The sequence below is a fragment of the Drosophila montana genome, unplaced genomic scaffold, assembly GCF_035044405.1.
Source record: "Drosophila montana isolate Dmon_TW-CO22-7 unplaced genomic scaffold, ASM3504440v1 contig_3003_1, whole genome shotgun sequence".
NCBI lineage: Eukaryota > Metazoa > Arthropoda > Insecta > Diptera > Drosophilidae > Drosophila > Drosophila montana.
Window position 1 is genome coordinate 198,981 of NW_026997879.1, and position 18,931 is coordinate 217,911.

Genomic DNA, 18,931 nt, shown 5'->3' on the forward strand with positions numbered 1-18,931 from the left:
CACTGCCCGCTGTGCGGCAATATTATGCAATACTTGAATGGTGCTGCCAGATGGCGTACATCTATCGCAACCCTAAAGAAAATCAAAACAAATCCACATTTCGACAGATGCAGGCAACACTTGCAAACATTTTTGAGGTAATTCTTATTTCCTAGCGGCAAAAGCTTTTGCAGTTTTCCTTCAACCTTACAAGCAAGCTGTGCAGGTTGTGCGACGCGGAAAATTCGCACATCTCAAGCGGCTGAAAATTCGATTTAAGAGCCAACTTCTTTTAGGCAAAGTGAAAAAGTGCACGCGCTCAGTCCCAAATCGGTAGTTGTGTGCATAGTAGTGTAAGTGTGTGTGATGGTGTTTATTCGTGTGTGTAATGCGGCGCGCTAACACAAAAATGGCAAGTAGACAATAATGAAAGCTGAATATACACTTCCACCGAATGTGAATAAATATTGCAATGCAAAAGAAGTAACCGATTCTAAGAACCATAGATTGTCATACTGGGAAATCGAAGCGAGCCGCATCAATTTCATAACAGATAAATCGATCAAAGCGCAAACGTCAGTGTCCCTATACAAAAGCCCTGGGAAACCGAAAGCCTCGTCATTGTACCAACACGGTGCGGGGGTGTTGGGTGTTGGTGCTGTAACAGCAGAAATCATCTGGTGGGGTGCGCAGAGGGAAACAGCAGCAAGCGTCAGCATCAGCTGTGACGCGTGCAGCAGCATCAAAAAGCTTTGCGCTGACAAGCATAAAATTAAAAGGCACAGCCAAAGTCAACAACTAAAGAAGACGCAGCAGCATAATTATCATTGGCGTCATAATTATCATAATAAATTACGTTATTGTGTACGCAGCCAAAGCCTCGCGCTATTCTTAGACTGCTTGCGCGAGTGTCCACTTATTAGGCCTGTCGCCAGTAGCGACGTCAAGGACCACGCCCACGATCAACAGTCGCCGCCGCCCACAGCAGCAGCATCAGGAGCAGCACGTTTGCAGCTGCCGGCGCCGCTGCTGCGCAAATACGCAGCAAACAACGTCAACGGTTGCAATTTCGTATATAAAACCAAAATTTATGCTTTATATCGTCACGTCGAGAGTAGTGGCACGTCGGGTCAAGTGCAACAGCAACAGCAGCTGAAAGTCGGTGAGATTCAATTGCGCTTTAAAATGTTATTTGCCGCTGCCGCAGCCAGCGCCAATAAAGCCGTTCGCGTGGGAACTGCAACAGTGCCGCCGCCACTGCCGCTGCCACCGCCGACGTCGCTTCCAGCTGCGCTGCGACAGGATCATCAGTTGACCATCAACAACTGTTCTCAAACGCAGCCGGGTGAGCGCATTTCAGGTGAGTACGTTTTCAACCGAAGCTTTTTGTTCCCTAGTGAGTGCGGGCTCTCTCTCTCTCTCTCTCACCTATATACTACATGATTATTATCGTAATGACGCTGCTGAGTTCGTTGTCGTCGCTTCGTCTCTGTCGACGCACACATTCTGTTTATTTTGGTTGAGTGCGGCATTTTCATGTTATTTATTTATATATATTTTTGCATAGGTTCAAATATAAAAATATCATATGTGGCTATAAAAAGTAGCTTTGAACAGTTTGTTGATACTTACGTAAGAAGCGACGCGATGGTTTGTTTGTTTAGCCTTCGCCTTGGCAATTAAATTAAATGCCAAATTTAATTTATTAACAACAATTGCAATGCTTGAAATAGCTAAACATTTGGTTTGCAGCGTCTCTTAGTTTACAGACGATTTCTCGCCAACTAAACGGCCGCAAAACTTTCCATTGCGGAGCGTCTACCAAAGAAATCCCAAGAATACGAATAAAGAAGTGAAAACGGAAAAACAAATCCCAGAAATAGCGTGATATAGAAAACACGTGCAGGCTCTCTCACAAATACACATACATACCCAATTACTTAACGAAAAGAGACAGAGGCGACGTATAAATATTGCTTAACTGTTAAACAGTAGCGCAGTTAGTGCTAAAGGGTTGGGCCGCTGGAAAGGGCGCTGCATAGGTGAATCTGCCAGGATGTACTGGAACAAATGAAATTTTCTTTTACCATTATTTATAAATCTGGAATTTACAAATAAACATTCGTTTTTCTTTTATTTTCATTATCACCAAAAGCGAGCCCAAATCAATGACTGCCAAATTCGCGCCTGTTCAAGAGCAAAAGCTGTGACCCGCACACAGCGAAACTTTATCTCACTGTATGCCTTTATGCTCTATTCCACGCTTGTTTTTGTTGTGTCAGTCTTCGCTAGTTTGCCGGCTGCGCTTCTCTTCGTGGATAAAAAGAAATAAAAACATTCTGGGTTGGGCTTTAAAGGCCAATGACGGAAAAGCCCAGCACCACAAGAAAATGGATTAAGAATCTTTGCGCAAAATGTTTTGATATCGAATACACGCATATTAATGTGATTTGGTTTCGATTTCGAGCTGCGTATTGGATTTCCAAATGCAAATACAATGAGGATATGTTTTTTTTAAAGTGTTATCTCCCTTTCTGTTTTACACTGATAGAAAAACAGTTGTTTGCCTACACTGATAAAAAACACCATGTCGCATTGGTAATCCCATATGCATATACATATATATGTATGTATGTATACGTACATATGTACATATATACATTGTCATGCACAAAGCTGTAATCAATAGGCCAAGCCCTTGATAAACCATTTTCCTTCTCCCATGGCTAGCATTTTAGCTTTCACTTCTCAATTGCCCTTTGGCGCCTAATTCTATGCAAATTTGTATGGGTTTTAATCAGGCGTAGTTGAGGGGCTACGAAACGTTTGGCTATTAACTGATTACGTCTAGAATCTGCACCGTGTTATGTCATTGAACCTAGAAACTCTTATCTCGTAGCGTTGCTATGCAAAAAATAACAAATAAAACATTTGGGAAAACGTCGCCAATATTAATCATGTTTTTTTTGTTACGCTTTCAATTTTCACTAGAAATGCGGCGGTCGAAAACTTACAACTTATTATATACCTAAATAAATCTATGAAATTTTCCATTTGCCGTTGAACTTTTTCAATGTCAAGCCAAATATGCGAAATTCTTCAGCATTGAATTCAATGAGGGTTGCCAAACTTGATATATGTATGTACTCTTTTAGAAAAGTGTATATTAGTTGCAGTGAGAGGTTTGAGCAGTTATTTCAACTGTATATTTGAATTTCTATAGTGAATTTTAAAATGATATTCAAAAAGTATGGAAAATGTTGTCTAAAGATCTGGTTGTTTTTTAAACAAACATAAAAGTTCATTTACATAAAATACTAGAAAATACAAAATTAAATTTCGGCGAATGTAAATTTTTTTGTATGTTTCAAATAAAAACAAATGAATAATTGCACCGAAAAGTAGATATGTATGTAAGTAAATAAATGATAAGTAAAACTCAAGTTGCAGTTGAGAGTATTACAACATCGGTGAGCTTTCCTTTGCACTTAAGCGTGAGAGCGTGAGAGCGCTTTTAAAGAGAGCACAAGCGTGTGTGCGGAAATGTACAAGCAAAGCATAAACCGCGATTAACGCCGACTGTTGCCGGCGGCGGCGGCATCATATCAGCAGGTACTCAGTTTGTTCTGTCATTTTAGAAATCCACGTTGCGGCGATCGGACACTCGTTCGCTCCCCTCCTAAATTAAATAAATTGTAATGCTTCTGGAATCTTCTTCCACGCTAGCGACCCATTTATAGCTAATAATCGAATATATTGAATATTTCAGGTACAGTCAAGTCAGTCGCATCAGCAGTTGCTGCGCCAGCTAAAGTCGAGCTAATGGAGGCCATGAAAAAATTGGATGCCGATCTGGTAGCGCTGTTTGCTACCGCCGCTGAGCCAAATATGGAGCAGCTAAAGAAGCAGCAACATCTTAACAAAGTGGAGCAACTGTGGCCGGAGCAGGAACTGCCGGAACAGGAGCTTACAGCTGGCACTGGACCACAAGAGCAGGCCACACCGGAGCTGTTCAAGCAAGTGAATGCCTTGCAGCTGCACTTGGAGGCATTGACGCTCCAGGCGGAGGGCACCAAACGCATGGAGCTGCTCCAGAGCGAAGTGCGACCGATTTTCACCGTCGAGTGTCAGCTGTCCGATGAACTGATTAGCTCGGTCCCGCGCGGTCCCATGTTTCACATTATGCAATTCGAATCGGAGAAATTCCAAAGTCTGACCCAATGCACACGCTTCGGTCAGACACAGCAGCGTCAGGTGCAATTGCCATCAGGGGACAATGATAAGGAAATGGGCAGCATTCATTTCACAATTTGGTGGCGCGAACCGGGCACCTGTCTCAACGAGATGCTGGGCATGGGACGTCTGCCCCTGGTCGAGCTCTACCAGGCATCACTGCTGGAGCAGTGCAAATGTATTGCCATACAGCGACGCGATCTCCATTTAGCTAGTTTATATCTCAAGATCAGTTTGCGAGCCGATCAGCATTTGATGCTGTTCAAGACATTGGCCAATGGGGAGACGCCAGTTGAGAGCAACAACAACAGCAACAAGCATAACAACAACCACAGCGCAGCAGCCGCAGGTGAATATATATGACTAAATTCGCGTGGGTGCAACCAACAAAAGCTACAACAACACCAACTACAACAACTACACAACCACAGCAACCACAACAACAACAACTACGACAACTATTTGCACTCTGACGTCACAATTATGATGTCCCTTCTGCTATTGCGGCTCTTTGATCTATTGGCTGCCGTTATAAAAGTGCTGCCCATCATGTTAAAATCAATAAAACTTTTCATTTTATTTGCAAAAGACCAAAACAAAACTATTATATCTCGTCTTTTTATGTTAATTCCTCACATGTCATTTCCCCCATTTGCCACAGCTATAGAAAATATTTATATTCATATTATTGTTGGCTTATTTATAACAATACATTTTAAGTTGCGGCACAGTGGGATGAAAGGTAATGAATTCGTGGAATCGCTTATCCGAAAAGTTATGTAGATGGCGCTGTTGGCTTAACATAACATAAAACTGTTAAATACCTGCGCAACTTACTCATAACTGTTATATATAACATATAACTGTTATAAAGTGAGATCGTGATCCATGATTTGAAAATGGTTAACATACTCAGAGAATCGAAGTGCACTCGGGGTAATTACTGGATGGGTTCTATTCGGAAGACAATGCCAAAGAAATGGGGTTGGTTTTCATTTAAATAGGGGTTAGTTTTGTCTGTTGAATTTTAACCTCAACGATTACTCATCTTCACGGCTTTCATTCCACTGTGCTTTCCCGTTCCCGAATCCACTGCACCCTATCAAATTCAGCTCAGTTCCTTGTGTTTTGGCACACGCGAGGAGCACATGGCTCCCCCGGTTCCACATGCGCTTGTTTCGTTGATAGACATCGACAGCGATGCCGTCAGCCATTTGAATGCTCCACGTTGAACGCGATAACGATGTGTTCCAGTGCTGATTCAGTTTATATATAAATATATATACGATTTTTTTTTAGCACATGGCAGGAGTTCAAGGTGCAACTAGTCTAGTATACGATCTATTGTGGAATCTTGTTGTTGATCTCTCTCTCTCTCTGTCTGACATCTCTTCTACAGCCAACAACAATAATATCAGTGAGAACAGTGACTCAAAGGGTGTTTCAGCACCGCCGCCAGCCGCTAACAACAATAACAAAGCTACCCTGGAAATAGTCAATTTCATGGCCGAGACCACCAAAGTGCGTCTGCTGCGTGGCTACATTTTTGCCGGCGAGACGCGACAATTGTCAGCAGACGATGCCAGCGGCTGCAAGGAGCTGGTGCTGCAGCCCTTCTGGCAGTCAGAGCAGCTCAGCGTCCAAATGAATCCACATGGCGCTTTCCAGCTGCAGGAGCAGTTCGCCATCATCAATGATGAGAAGTTTCTGCATAGCGTGGAGCGTCAGCAGCTGCTCCTGGAGCTCAGACCGCTGGGTGGGCAGGTGCATCTGCCACTGCATCAATTCTTTATTGCCTACAGAGATGCAACCATTACCAATCATCTATGCAAGGGCAAGGTAAGCATGCAGTTGTCTAACTATTTCCTAATCCCTAATAAATTCCTGTTGCTAAAACTGTTTTGGAATTATAACTTTGTATTGCATATTCGGACGATTCCGACTAGAAACGTTTTGTTAGATTTTCAAATTAAAAACGGGATAGCGTAATCATCTTATTTAATGAGTAAATGAAACCAGTCTTTAATTTCCTCAAAAAAGGGTTGAAGCACTTACTCACGCACTTTTCCTCTCCCAATTACCAGCTGCCTGTCATTTCCATTGATGGCTGGACGCCCATTGTGCACCCCGAGACCCAGGCCCAGTTGGGTGAGCTGAAAGTGCTGCTGGCCATCGGCAGCGAGTCGCAGATAGCACAATTGAAGCAGCTGCGCGGCTTTGATATGGAGAACAATCAGCAGCCGCTGCGACGCACCACAGATCTGCTGGACATGCTGCAGAATGCGTTGGGCACACCAGGTCCAGCGACTTTGCCAAAGACCGTTGCCAGTGCTCCCACTGCGGGCAAAAATTTTAGCTTCAGTTTGCAGATTGTGGGCGCCGATGGGCTGCCCTTGAATCCGGGCTACGGGAAAACGGGCAAGAAGCAGGCCAAGCGACAGGCGGCGGCCAAGCGTTTTCCGCCCAACGAACCACCCAGCACATATGTGACCTTTCAGGCATTGAGCTGCAATTCGCAGACCTACAAGTCGCACGAGGGTTTGGTCTATGCCACGCCCATTGTGGAGCATTCGACGTCTCCGCGATGGCACAGCAAATTCCAAGTGGAGGTGGACGTCGATTATCTAAGCAATGTGAGTAGAGAATTTCAATATTTTAAATTTCTGTTGCAGTTCAATCGATCTGGCAGCACTACGTACCCGTTAAGTTGGCTGCGCCTCACTAATGCGTTTCCCTTTTAATCCGCATGCAAACGCAGAAACTCTTCATTCTGAAGGTTTGGAAGAAAACAGCACTAAGCGCAGGCACAAGCACAGAGCCGACACCCCTTGAGGATGCCATTATCGGATTTGCTGCCTTGAATCTTAGTCGGAGCAGCAGCGACGGATTTCCCAGCGGCTGGCACAACATTGTCGATTTCAATGGACGCGTAACGGGCGGCCTGGAGGTCCATGTCCAGCCGCTGCAGTCTGGTGCCGTCTCTGCTAATGTGGACAGTGCCATAGATCAGTTTGAGCAATCGCTGGAGCTACGCCATTTGCAGCTGGGCCAGGCCATCAAGCGCAAGTTTACGGAATTGGAGCAAATCTCGAGTAGATTGCGTACTCGTCTGGTGGATGTGACGGGCGAATCGCTGCAATCACCGCAGTACGATGTGGATGCGGCCCTGGACAATTGGCAGCCGGACGAACTACAGCAGTGGCACGAGGATGATGAGCTGGTGGCTGATTTTGAGCGCGCATTGCGCACACCCACGCCACCGCCAGTGGCCACAGAGGATGCGGCTGACTTGGCATCGAAAAGCACTCCCACACCCACCGCACAAAATGAAGCCGACGCTGGCAAGGAATAGCCCAGGCTGAGGCTCAATTCAGTGGCACATCAATTTAGTCAAAACACTTTTTTCACTTTCTCTCTGGATGTCTACGAAACAGGCTCAAAAGTAGTTATATGATCTTTAGATAACCATCTATATATATATATACAATTATATAAAACATAGTTATATATACTCTCATGTGCTGTACTTAATTTTGGCAAATAATTTGCCTTAATTCACCTTCGGAATGGCTGTCGAATAGCAAGAAATCAAAGGTGATCACGTGGCGATCGCTTCTTTCATTTGTCAAAAAAGGAAATTGAACAAACAATTATTGAAATATTGTTTTAAATTAACTGTGTTATTGAGCATACCCGACAGCAGTTATCAGATATATGTAAAAGCGTTAACCCATATTACTATGTATTAGTTTCGAAACTGTGTTAATCACCTAAGTATTTAGTCACTATTACTTAATACAAATTAAATGCTATGCAAAAACAATTAATAAACTGACTTTTATTTGTAGTTATATAATTTAAAGGTTTTTAGTATTTCGAAAAAGTTTCTAGTTCCGGCAATTTAACGTCTATATTTAAATTTTATGGTGCTGCCAGATCGCTCAACTAATAAAGCTGCCCCATCGAAGTGCACTTTTATTTCCTGCTTCTTTTTAAAGATCAGTCAAAAGGGAGTATTTGCATTTACTTATATATATCTTTTATGGATGTGAATGACTTCTTTATCGTGTCCAAAAATAGTAACAATTACAAATTCAAAATATTTCTAATCTAATATAGATTAAGAATAAAATGTAATTATTTCATCATACAGCCGTATACAGATATAGGCAAATAAAATGTCGTATAGATATGACGAAAATGGCAAATAATTGTTTATTAGTCATTTGTTGACATTAGAATTGAAAAAAGTGGAAAGTGAATCATAGTTCTGTATATATTCATATGTCGAATTGTGCAGTCAAGCGATTCTATATATTGCCTTTAAGTTCTCTTCCTAACATCTTCTAACTCAATCAACAAATGCATTTTAAGGGTTTGTTTTTAAATACATATTGAAAAATATTTTTAATATAAAAACGGTTACATTCTTAGCTTAAAACTATTGTGTAAGTTTATGTGTATTTCTTTTTTTTCGGGGTAGCTGCCTGCCTACCGAACTTTTTAGTTTTCACTTTTATATGCTAGAAAATTAAAACATGTCTGATGCGAAAAAAATTATGGTTGTTACATGATTCAGCTACAATATGTCTAGATGAATATATGTGTGTATATATACGTATATATATGTGTGTAAAGTCAAAGTTCTTAGAATGCATTGTTTTTTTTTGTGTTTTTTTGGCGAATGATGATTGTATAGTTTTCTAAACTTTGAACGCACAATGAATACAGAAAATAATCTTGATATTTTTAATCGCGTTTCATTTTTCTGTATTCCATGTGCGAACCTAAGTTTAGTTCAATTTACGAAGGTGGTGTTTTTTCTTATAAAAAACTGTATAAAATTGATGTGTATATAGAAAAATCTGTTGAACCCTTGCCTAGGCGTTATAACTTGTTGCTTACAAATTACTACATAGTTATGCTTATATATGCTATTATATATGTAAGTGTGTACCTATGTATCTGATGAATAGGTTTAAAATTGTTTCGTGTTGTGTGAGCTGGAATACATTTGGCTGGCTATTGACACTGCTTCCTCAATATATGGAACGTTTCATTGTTCTGTTTTTCGTTTCGCCTGTCGGTTTAATGGTTTGATGTGCATATTGTTGATTACAATTTTTTATTGTTTATGGTGTCTTTCAGTCAATGACCACACGGGTGAGGAGTATGCCGCGCTTGCTCAGCCATAAGCTATAAATGGAACGAGATGTTAATATGTTGAGTGGTTGCGAAAATGTGAAATGATTATATTTTACCCAAAGCCGGCGCCCAGCAGCAGCGAGAGGACATTAGTGACCAGCAATGAGTATAAAATTTCGCGGGAGAACAACGAGTTGGCGCCCAGACGCTTTAAGCGTATGGAATAACCCGAGCTCTTCTTCTTCTCATCCTCATCATCATTGGAGCGCTCAAATTTCCAATCTCTGCAACAAAAATATCAACACAAACGAATGAATTAATGAAAAACAATACAAATATATACAATAAAATGGTGTATATATAATAATATATGTATGTATATATATATAATAAAGTTGCTCACTTTGGTGGCTGCTCATCGGCACCGCGATTCCAGTTCTGCAGCCAATCTCCATTATCGGTATTTTGTTTATCGCCATTCTGTTTCGGTTGTGCATATATAATTAGTTCAAGTGCCCACTGGCAAGGCCATTTCATTTATTTATCTGCACTCACCTTAGTCCAATAATTGATGTACACATTTCGCAGCTCATCATCCGGGCACAGCTCCGATTGTGGACTGTTTGGCGGACTCTTGGGGCTGTCTCGCGGCGTATCACGGCGCGAGCTGGCCAAGGACACGACACGACTGGACTGATTTGATTCGCGTTGCGCCTCGCGCAACAAACGCAAATATTCCTCGCCATTACTAAATGGCAGCGGTGTAATTCTGTCGGGACTCTTAATGCCAGCCATGGCAGCTGTTGTGCTCAGTTCAATCCAAGATTCTGTAAGGTACGACAAGAGAAAAGATGATATTAGATATGTTTAAAAAAGCCAATGCTAAGCACACCTAATAAAAATAGATTTCACATGCTTTTAACTGGCGAATTTAACGTTATTTAAATTTTAAGCATTAACAGCCGTGCCGCTGCAATTAACAGCGACAATTATTTTAAGCAGCTGCACATTCATAGAATTGGCAGAATGTGTTTTCTTCGTTTTTGTAATTAACAATAAATAAGCTTTGTCGGCTGTTAATTTATATTGTTTCTCTTTAAGCGTATTTCTTGTTTGCTCACAAATACTTGGCAGCACTGACAACAGCTTGCTTTGGCTTTTTATCTTGAGCTTGGCAGCACTGTGCCACATTTGAACAGCGTGCTAGTAGAAGCTGCCTGCCTCTGCTTAAATTGTTTGTTTTGGCTCGTTTTGTAGCTGCTTTTGTTTCTGGCAGCACTGTGCCATATTTTAACGTGGAGAACTGCCGAAAAGCCGCCCCCATTGTGGTTGTTTGTTTGACTATGATATGTATGTATATACATATATATACATATGTGTGTGTGCGAGCGTGCGCCCCCGTTGATAAGGTAAACAAAAAAAAGACAACACAATTTCCGTTTCAGTATATTACACATGCATGTTTTGTTGTGTCTGCTGGCTGGCTATCAACAGAATTTCATTTTCAACTAAAACAGGCGACGATCGTGGAAGATTGCATTTGAAGAGCGTGCAAATTACATGAGACTGTGACAGCAGCTGCTGATAATCGACTATAACTGTTCTATGGTTGTCAATTAATTACGCCACGGGCTAAAATGTTTACACTCACGTGGCAGACTAATCATGTTGATGTATGGACAAGCAAAACTATACTGAAAATTTGCAGAGAAACTTTCACAAACTGCAAACAAAAAAAAACAAACTCAAAAATTAACAGGTAGCTGTCTGGGTCTTGCACAGGTAAATCAAAATCGAAACAATAACAAAGCTGACCCATAAACAGGTTTCACTGGGAAATGGTAAAACCAGCGAAAACAAATAGGTGCAATAAGGGTAGCAAAGCAAAACATGGCTTGCTGACTCACAGCACGTAGGCAAAGTTGTCCGACTCTCTTGCTGTCTCTATCTCTTTCCCTTTAAGTGTGTATATGTGTGTGTGTGCATCATGCGCAGCTGTTAAACCCTGATCCGAGGCTGTCAAGCGTACAGCCCAATGAACCGCCTTTTGTTGACTCCGTATAGGTATTGGCGCTCAGATTCGCTTGCATTTATCACATGTACATATACATATGTGTGTATATATAAGCTATATATGTAATACACTTTTACGTTTTTGATAATGAGCACCAAGCGTCGCACACAAATTGCGGATAGGCTAAAGTCGCAATTTCTGGACTATGTGAAAAAACAAGAACACAAACAACAAGTGCCAAAAGGCAAATGCCCTCCTACAAGCGCTTTTAAACGAAATTTTGCATACACACACATTTTCACATATACGCAAAGAGCCGCGTGACGTCAATTAGGCGAAATAAGATAAATATATAAAGTGCAACTGTAAATAAAAGAATGCGAGGCGCGTATGAATGGGGCGCTAATCCCTACTCTTTCGTTAGTCTCCTTTGTCTGCTTTCTGTTTCTCTGCGGCGAAGTTGAGAGTCTTTGTTGTTGTCATCGCCTGATGAACGGCTGCTGCGCAAGAAAGAAATACGTATACACGTAAACACACACATACATATATGCGTAAGCAAAACAAAACAAGACTGGCAATAACAAAGTGGAGCCTTGAAACTGTATATGGGCAAGTGCAATGGAGATGTGGTTACAGTTACACAGATAATATGCACACACACACACACAATTCATACAGGCACAAACAAATCAAAAGCAACATCTATTTTTAACTATACACAAACAATAATAACAACAACGCGTCATACCAACAGCACTGCATTGTTATTATTATTGACAAATACCTACACACCACATCGATACATACTTTTATGTGTGTATGGGTGTGTGCGCTAGTCTTGTGTATGTGCGATCGCAAACTTACCACCCAGCAAATCTTCTGTCGATTTTGGTGTCGTAGACATTTTGTTTTTCTCTGTGTATGTTATTGTACGCTACGTTCGTACAGCAGTTTAAATTCTTTTGTTAGTTTGTTTTTTGTACTAAACACGTCGTCTAAAGATAACTCGTTTGTTGTTATTGCGGCGTACAAATAAATTTATGCAGATTAAACTAAACTTTTTGCCACAGCGGCCCTTGTATTGCACATATGTATTTACGTGTATGTCTGCGTATGTGTCTGTGTCGTGTAAGTGTATGCGTGAGAATATGCGTTTTACTTTTTACAGTTCCTGTTCCGTCTGCACTGTTTGTGCTTTTAGCTAAATGTAACAGCTGCCGCTTTTTCTATGTTTGAAGGTTTAATTAATAATATGCGCTTTTTTTTAGTGCCAGTATAATACACAATTTTTCTTTTACGCACGCAGCAAAAAACCTAATGCGTAGTTCAGCTAAAGCTGCGGGATGCAGCGAAAACACAAACGGTTCGTTGAAAAACACGAAGATGACTGCCCACAAGCACAACAAAAAATGCGACAAGACGAAAACATAAATGAAACGCAAAAAAGAAGAAGAATACCGAACTTAACGTGAACGCGGCGTTGCCAGACAAAAAATGAGTGCATCCCTGTTATTGGTGTTGCGCGCGGATAAACTTTTATTAACGTGTTTTCAAAAACAAATCAAACGTCTGCAAATCACTTTTCGCCACACTTCTTACAAAATAGAAATTGTTGCCCTGCACAATTTCGCTGGGTGAAATATACAAATCTTTTTGGCAATCGTATTGTGCGCGTCCCAACAGCTTAAGAAATTCATGCCGTTCACGCAAACGAAACTCGCGGGAGGCAAGCAGCTCCGGACACTGAATAATCTGTGCATGGCTTAGTCCCATATCGTTGTGCACATAGCTAAAACGTTCGACGAGTTCATCCGGTGCTGAAAGAGTCGTAAAGTTAGTTAATTAGTAAACAATATTAACTCATATTTCTCTTACGAATCATCATCAGGCGTGGCTTGCGCACGATTAGCGATTGCAGCTCTTTGGCACTGAAACCCATTTCCTCACGTAGTGTAAAGATGGATTTACGTATATGCTCCATTTTATACGTTATCAGGCGCGGCTCCTTGGTGGCCAGCAGGCGCAGATCATGACCGCTCAGTTGAAACTCTTTTTGAAAGTATCCCAAACGTCGATCAACGCGTCGCGTCGAGAACATCAACCAGTACGGATTTTTTGTGAAAATGCGCTGCAGTGCTTCATTAGTAAAACGTTTACTTTTCAGGTAAGCCACACGTGTTTGTAAATCATTCAGATCCTCCTTAAATAACAGTGGATTCTTTGTAATCATTTGGCCAAAGTCATCTGGCGATACGCCGTTATCCGCCAAGAATGTCAAGTAAGGCTTCACATTTTGCTCGAAGTCCAGGCGCAGCACAAACTGGCCCAGACCCTTGCGCCGCTCAATGCTATGCAGATCAACGCCCAGGCTGAGTAGCTGTTGCAGTGTATTGGAGCTGTTCACATGAGCAGCCAGATTAAAGGTGGGCACGTGCGCCTCCCGGCTGCCAAAGTCAAATGCAACATCCCTTTGGTTTTGGTCTTGTTCGGTGAGGTGATGTTCTCTCGACTTTTCAGGTCGTGTTACTTTTTCTGGAGCTGGCACGATTACTTCACTATGCACCCTATTGGGAGTTCGCAAATATCTTAATTGTTCACCAATTTGATAACATTTTGTTGTTATTTTTGTTGTTTTCGGAATTTTACTTATGTTTCGCACCCAAGAGCAAAGCATGGCAACAGCTGACTGGTAGAGTTGCCAGAAGGGTCGTTTGGTGGGCCACACGTTGGTCGAAAATGTCGACAGCTGTTCTTATCGAAATATCGATACTATTGAATAAAGAACCTACTCTATCATACATTCCGATCTTGTTTTTTCCTTTTGTATTCTTCTGATAAATAAATTAAATAATCATAATTACATTAGTTTTGGTGCTTAAATTTTTAGCAGCATTTATACTTAACGCATAATTCAAAACAGCTGGTGCAATGGACAAGCTACGTCGTGTTTTAAGTGGCGAGGACCGCACGCCGGAGGAAGAGAGCAGCATCATTACACAGGTGAAACCATATCAATTAAATTATCATTTATTAATAAATAACAATTCATATACATTTTTCAATAAATGCAATTATGCATCAATCTTTCGGCCTCATCATTGCAAACTCGGTCTTGCAAAACCGCCGCCCACCCCGATCACACGACTGATCTGTGACTCAACGCTTTATCAACGGGTTTTTTTTTTATTATTTTTATAAATTGCAGATGAATGATATGTCAACCCTAAGCTGGAGCACCCGTATCAAAGCCTTCTGCATATGTTTTGTATTGGGCATGGTGTTGTCCTTTCTGGGCTCGATTGCCCTGTTTCTGCATCGCGGCATTGTTGTCTTTGCCGTTTTCTACACGATTGGCAACCTGGTGTCTATGGCCAGGTGAGTTTACAGCTGAATTTCGCATGTGCTGGCTAATTGCTCATATATCTCTCTATCCGAATGCAGCACGTGCTTTCTCATGGGTCCCATTAAGCAGATCAAGAAAATGTTTGCCGAAACTCGGCTGATCGCCACCAGCATCGTGATTGTTTCCATTGTCATGACATTCGTGTCAGCTATTGTGGTATAATATTGTTATTTTCTTTTAGTTTGTTGAATCATCTTTATTCTTTATTTTTTTTAAATTGTTGTCTTTGTTTTGTTTTTTAGTTAAAAAAGGCCGGCCTCACGCTTATATTCATAATCATACAATCCCTGGCAATGACCTGGTATTCACTCTCGTATATACCCTACGCACGAGATGCGGTCAGAAACACAGTTTCGGCATGCTTTGAGGTTTAGTCTATAGTATTTTGTACAGTACGTTTCAGTAATATTCTTTGAAAACAATGTAATATGTAATATTAATTATTTACTTATATAGCTCTTAAGTTTCTTACGTGGACAATTAAAAAATTGTATTAATCTAGTTTTAGAGCTTAGGTGTTTTTTCTTTTGCTTCACGTTTGCTTATTAACAAATTTTCGTTGGTTTAATATCAATTATACATACACATACACAATATAAATTTAATTTAATCAGTACAGTTTGCATAAATTGTATGTACATATTATAGAATCGCCTTTTTATTTGAATGTTGTTCGGCTTTTTAAGTTTTTTTTGTTTTGGTTTTTGCTAAAATGGCCTCATTTGAGTTTCTTCTCTTTTGCCGGCGACAAATTACCTAGAAAAACAAAAACAAAAATGTTTGAAATAATAATTTTGGAAATGAATGTAAATTTAGTTAGACTATTTTAATTTTAATTTCGTAGTGCGCTGTGCTAGGCCCATCAATGGATTTACTTCGTGGCACATGTGCTTAACACGTAGAATGCAATTCCAAAGAGAGTAAAAGAAAGTTCAAAATGAGAGTGAAGTGAGTTGAAGTTGCAGCTTTCACAAAGAGCAGAAAACCATTGAAAAATATAAATTAACGTAACGTTATACAAAAGTGTTTGCAGTGTTTATAAAACATAGTTAGCCGCTAGTCTAAAAATGTGCTAGATATACCTTTAGATGGGGAGTTTTGCGCACTATCTCCTTGTTTTTTACTCAGAGCCGGAATCGTTGAAACCTTTTTCAGTTGACGTTGCTGTTGAAAGTACAAATATTGATATATATTATGCTAGAAAAGTGGGTTTACCTTTTGGTTTGCACTTACCTGCCACCAGACAGCTACGTAGACGAATGACACCGATATTAGCACCTGCACGGTCAGCCAGAGCACAATGTTGATGGCTTGCGTGCGCTCAAACAACTCCTTGCCATTCTTAATGCAGAGAATGGCCTCGGAGACCATAATAGCGCCGTAAACCCAACACTGGGTTCCGACACGTTTGCAGCGCGTGTCGGTGACGTATACATAATATTGCCTAAAAAAATACAAAATAATTGAATAGAAAAACAAACAGTTCAATGATTTGATATCACGTACCTAACCGAGGGCGCCACAAAAAGTCCTATGAATATTAAACGTCCAACAACAATAAAATGATCGGGCGGCATCTCGAAAATGTGCTTCAAGAAGAACGTGTTCAGTTCGGTGACCTGCCAGAATATGACCAACTGGATAACTGCAGCAAATCGCATTGCCGTCGACTTGGGATCCAGCCAGCGTATGGCTGACCAGCTCTCTGGTGTAAACTGCAGCATGGCACGCTTAATTTTTCCTGTGGTTGTTGATATATCCTTAATGCTGGCCCATTTGTATTCGCGCATCTCAAGTATTTGGCATATCTTGAGGCCCACCCAAATGCCAAGGCCATTGCAAATGATAACATCCAAGATGAGCGCATCCCACCAGCATTCAATAAAGTTGGGCAACAGATGGGCAAAGGTGATCTCTGTTATTTCCCACATCACCGAGATGGCCCAGAGAATGCCCATGTGGCGTATGAGTATGGCCTTAAAGGCCCAGCCTAGAAAGTGTCCCCAGGCGAATACATCCAAATGACCCTTAACCCGTTCCCAGCTTATGTCCGAGCAATTAACGCCGTATTCCTGTCAAAAAAAAATTGTTTATTAATCTATTAAGGTTTATGTATTATGTATTATGTTATTGATATGATTCTACTTACCTTCTCCATATCTATGTGAAAGTTCTTTAACTTTGGGTCCAGCCAATAGAATATACTTCGTATTGTCGAATAGTTTTGGAACATGAGAAATTGCAGCATAAGTAAATACAAGACGGAACAGCCAAATAGGATGCGCCATACTGCAGGATGAGGTCGTGTGAATGGTCCATTTGGAAATGCGATTACCGAAATAATCAGAAAGAAGAAAACAATGCATAACAGTCCCGACCAAAGATTATCATCTATGTTAGCCTCGTTCCTGGGAATGTAATTAAATTATGTAGTCAATATAATGATTTTTAGTTTTCGTTATATTTTCCGATTTGCTTCTCTAATCAGCGCCGGACTTTGAACCGGCCTGTGCCCAGAGTTAAGTGACCTTTTGTATGAAATCGAAATGATTGTGTGTGTATTGTTGATAAAAACGAGATTTATTTCAGAACCATGAGGCGGCTCTTCAATAACCCTGTCGACACATTTGGCAACGCGATCAGTAACGTGTTCGTTCAGTTGTGCTCTATTCTAAATTAGAGATGATCGTGATGACACGACGTGATTTTGAAAAGTACGAAATGTAAGCGATAAGAACTATTGCAAGAGTACTTTTAAGGGACAATAAGTAATAAACTTATCCAATTTGACAAAATATCTCACATGTGGTAGAAATGTACTAAAACTGGAACTTAGACTTTTTTTCTCTATACTTTGTTCTTCGCTATTGCTGTCATTTTTACATTATTTTTTATTGATTGGTTAAATATTTAATGTAAAAAAAAAATACATTCAATTTGGAAATATATTATTTACATTGAGACACGTGCTCCTCCCATCAATATATAGAACTTTTACTTTTTTAATAAATAAATAGAGGAAAATTGTTTGGAAAAGCATCTGTAGATCCGAAACTAGAGATTTCATTAAATTATTTTCAATTCATTTTAGAATGACAACGAAACATTGGTAGCATTATCGTGCTTGGAATTCTCGTGCTCACGCGCCCATCCCTATATACTAACAATGACAATTTCGTTTTCTCAATTTCGAAAGTGCTTAAAAAGTCAGCCAAGGTTGACTGGCACATGTCGCCGAGGCGCAACAATTGCTATTTGACGGTCAGTTGGCCAAGTTAATGTTAATGTGGACGCCTAGCGGTCAGCTTAACCAAAAATAGAAAGATCGATAAATGTGCGCGACTGGCGCACTAATCTCCAAGTTCTCTGGTCTCTTACCTGACAAAGGCGAAATACATGACCGCCAGCACTGAGACGGCCAGAAGGGTGATGGTGTGCGGCTTGTAGAAGAAATCCAAGGAAATGTCATCCACCGGTCGCTCGTTGACAATGACGAAAGTCTGGGCAATTTCTTCTTTGCGCCTTTTACCATTATCGTTGCGTTTGATTGGTGTGGCCGGCGCACTGGCCGCACCGGATATGTACTTTGTGGATGCGGTGCTCTGGTCACCACCGGAGTTGGCACGCTCCTCTTCCCCATCGCCGGCCGTCGGTGTGCCACGTGAATTTGAGCGTTTCTTCATGTCTGTGCAACACGAAATACAATTATCAGTGTTAGCCTGCGTCTTTGTTGATGGCGTGATTCGGCTGATAATGTTGTTATGTTAGCATGCGGGCAGAGCAAAGGGTTGCGCAACATTCGTTCCACGGTTTTTGAGATGCTCCGCTGTCCAAGACGCCGAATTTTTAGCTTTTTGCTAGCCGGCAGCAGCGCCTGCTGTGTATAACAGTTGTTAACTTCAGTTGATCAATGTTTTATCTGATGATTTCGGCATCAATGTTTGCACTGTTGTTAATTAATAAGCATGCTGCGCGGCCGCGTGAAGAGCGGAGAGAGCAAAGAAACCTGCTAATCTGACACTTGCCGGGCAGCAACTACATTTGCTTCGATTTGTTGTGACGGCATAGCGTTGCCATATGTTGTAGTGTTGCCAGACCGTTTGTTTAACTTAGCCAAGTATGCTGCTCACAACAAATAAGCAAATATAATTCGATAA

General features: G+C 41.0%; 5 protein-coding genes across 14 annotated transcripts; 2 read left to right on the top strand and 3 right to left on the bottom strand.

The window, feature by feature from the left end:
* The first annotated feature begins 44 nt into the window (after nucleotides 1–44).
* On the top strand, nucleotides 45–7,723 carry LOC135430328 (uncharacterized). Of its 6 annotated transcripts, none has more exons than XM_064684947.1 (5): nucleotides 176–1,339; nucleotides 3,749–4,561; nucleotides 5,612–6,051; nucleotides 6,297–6,845; nucleotides 6,971–7,723. In XM_064684947.1, exons 1-5 carry the CDS (start codon nucleotides 406–408, stop codon nucleotides 7,562–7,564), a joined length of 3,330 nt encoding a protein of 1,109 aa, XP_064541017.1. In that variant the 5' UTR covers nucleotides 176–405; the 3' UTR covers nucleotides 7,565–7,723. The 6 variants fall into 6 exon arrangements, with proteins under 6 accessions (XP_064541022.1, XP_064541017.1, XP_064541021.1 ...); XM_064684949.1 differs by lacking the exon at nucleotides 176–1,339 and adding an exon at nucleotides 3,235–3,388; XM_064684948.1 differs by lacking the exon at nucleotides 176–1,339 and adding an exon at nucleotides 3,549–3,674.
* Nucleotides 7,724–8,588: 865 nt separating this feature from the next.
* Nucleotides 8,589–12,802, bottom strand: BNIP3. 4 transcript variants are annotated; one of them, XM_064684981.1, is made up of 5 exons: nucleotides 12,674–12,802; nucleotides 9,913–10,184; nucleotides 9,761–9,837; nucleotides 9,474–9,641; nucleotides 8,589–9,408 (listed from the first exon to the last, which is right to left on the bottom strand). In XM_064684981.1, the coding sequence occupies exons 2-5, from the start codon at nucleotides 10,150–10,152 to the stop codon at nucleotides 9,357–9,359; spliced, it is 537 nt and encodes a 178-aa protein (XP_064541051.1). In that variant the 5' UTR covers nucleotides 10,153–10,184; nucleotides 12,674–12,802; the 3' UTR covers nucleotides 8,589–9,356. The 4 variants fall into 4 exon arrangements, with proteins under 4 accessions (XP_064541051.1, XP_064541050.1, XP_064541048.1 ...); XM_064684980.1 differs by having other exon boundaries at nucleotides 12,531–12,734; XM_064684978.1 differs by having other exon boundaries at nucleotides 12,236–12,732.
* Nucleotides 10,592–18,815, bottom strand: l(3)77CDf (phosphatidylserine synthase 1 homolog l(3)77CDf). Of its 2 annotated transcripts, XM_064684961.1 has the most exons (7): nucleotides 18,153–18,815; nucleotides 16,924–17,182; nucleotides 16,281–16,846; nucleotides 16,008–16,218; nucleotides 15,857–15,938; nucleotides 15,477–15,530; nucleotides 10,592–10,602 (listed from the first exon to the last, which is right to left on the bottom strand). In XM_064684961.1, the coding sequence occupies exons 1-6, from the start codon at nucleotides 18,455–18,457 to the stop codon at nucleotides 15,493–15,495; spliced, it is 1,461 nt and encodes a 486-aa protein (XP_064541031.1). In that variant the 5' UTR covers nucleotides 18,458–18,815; the 3' UTR covers nucleotides 10,592–10,602; nucleotides 15,477–15,492. The 2 variants fall into 2 exon arrangements, with proteins under 2 accessions (XP_064541031.1, XP_064541030.1); XM_064684960.1 differs by lacking the exon at nucleotides 10,592–10,602 and having other exon boundaries at nucleotides 15,362–15,530.
* On the bottom strand, nucleotides 12,835–14,073 carry mTerf3 (mitochondrial transcription termination factor 3). The gene is made up of 2 exons (XM_064684969.1): nucleotides 13,247–14,073; nucleotides 12,835–13,188 (listed from the first exon to the last, which is right to left on the bottom strand). Exons 1-2 carry the CDS (start codon nucleotides 14,043–14,045, stop codon nucleotides 12,911–12,913), a joined length of 1,077 nt encoding a protein of 358 aa, XP_064541039.1. The 5' UTR covers nucleotides 14,046–14,073; the 3' UTR covers nucleotides 12,835–12,910.
* Nucleotides 14,184–15,275, top strand: LOC135430347 (vesicle transport protein SFT2A). The gene is made up of 4 exons (XM_064684984.1): nucleotides 14,184–14,371; nucleotides 14,577–14,746; nucleotides 14,813–14,930; nucleotides 15,017–15,275. Exons 1-4 carry the CDS (start codon nucleotides 14,300–14,302, stop codon nucleotides 15,146–15,148), a joined length of 492 nt encoding a protein of 163 aa, XP_064541054.1. The 5' UTR covers nucleotides 14,184–14,299; the 3' UTR covers nucleotides 15,149–15,275.
* Nucleotides 18,816–18,931: the final 116 nt, after the last annotated feature.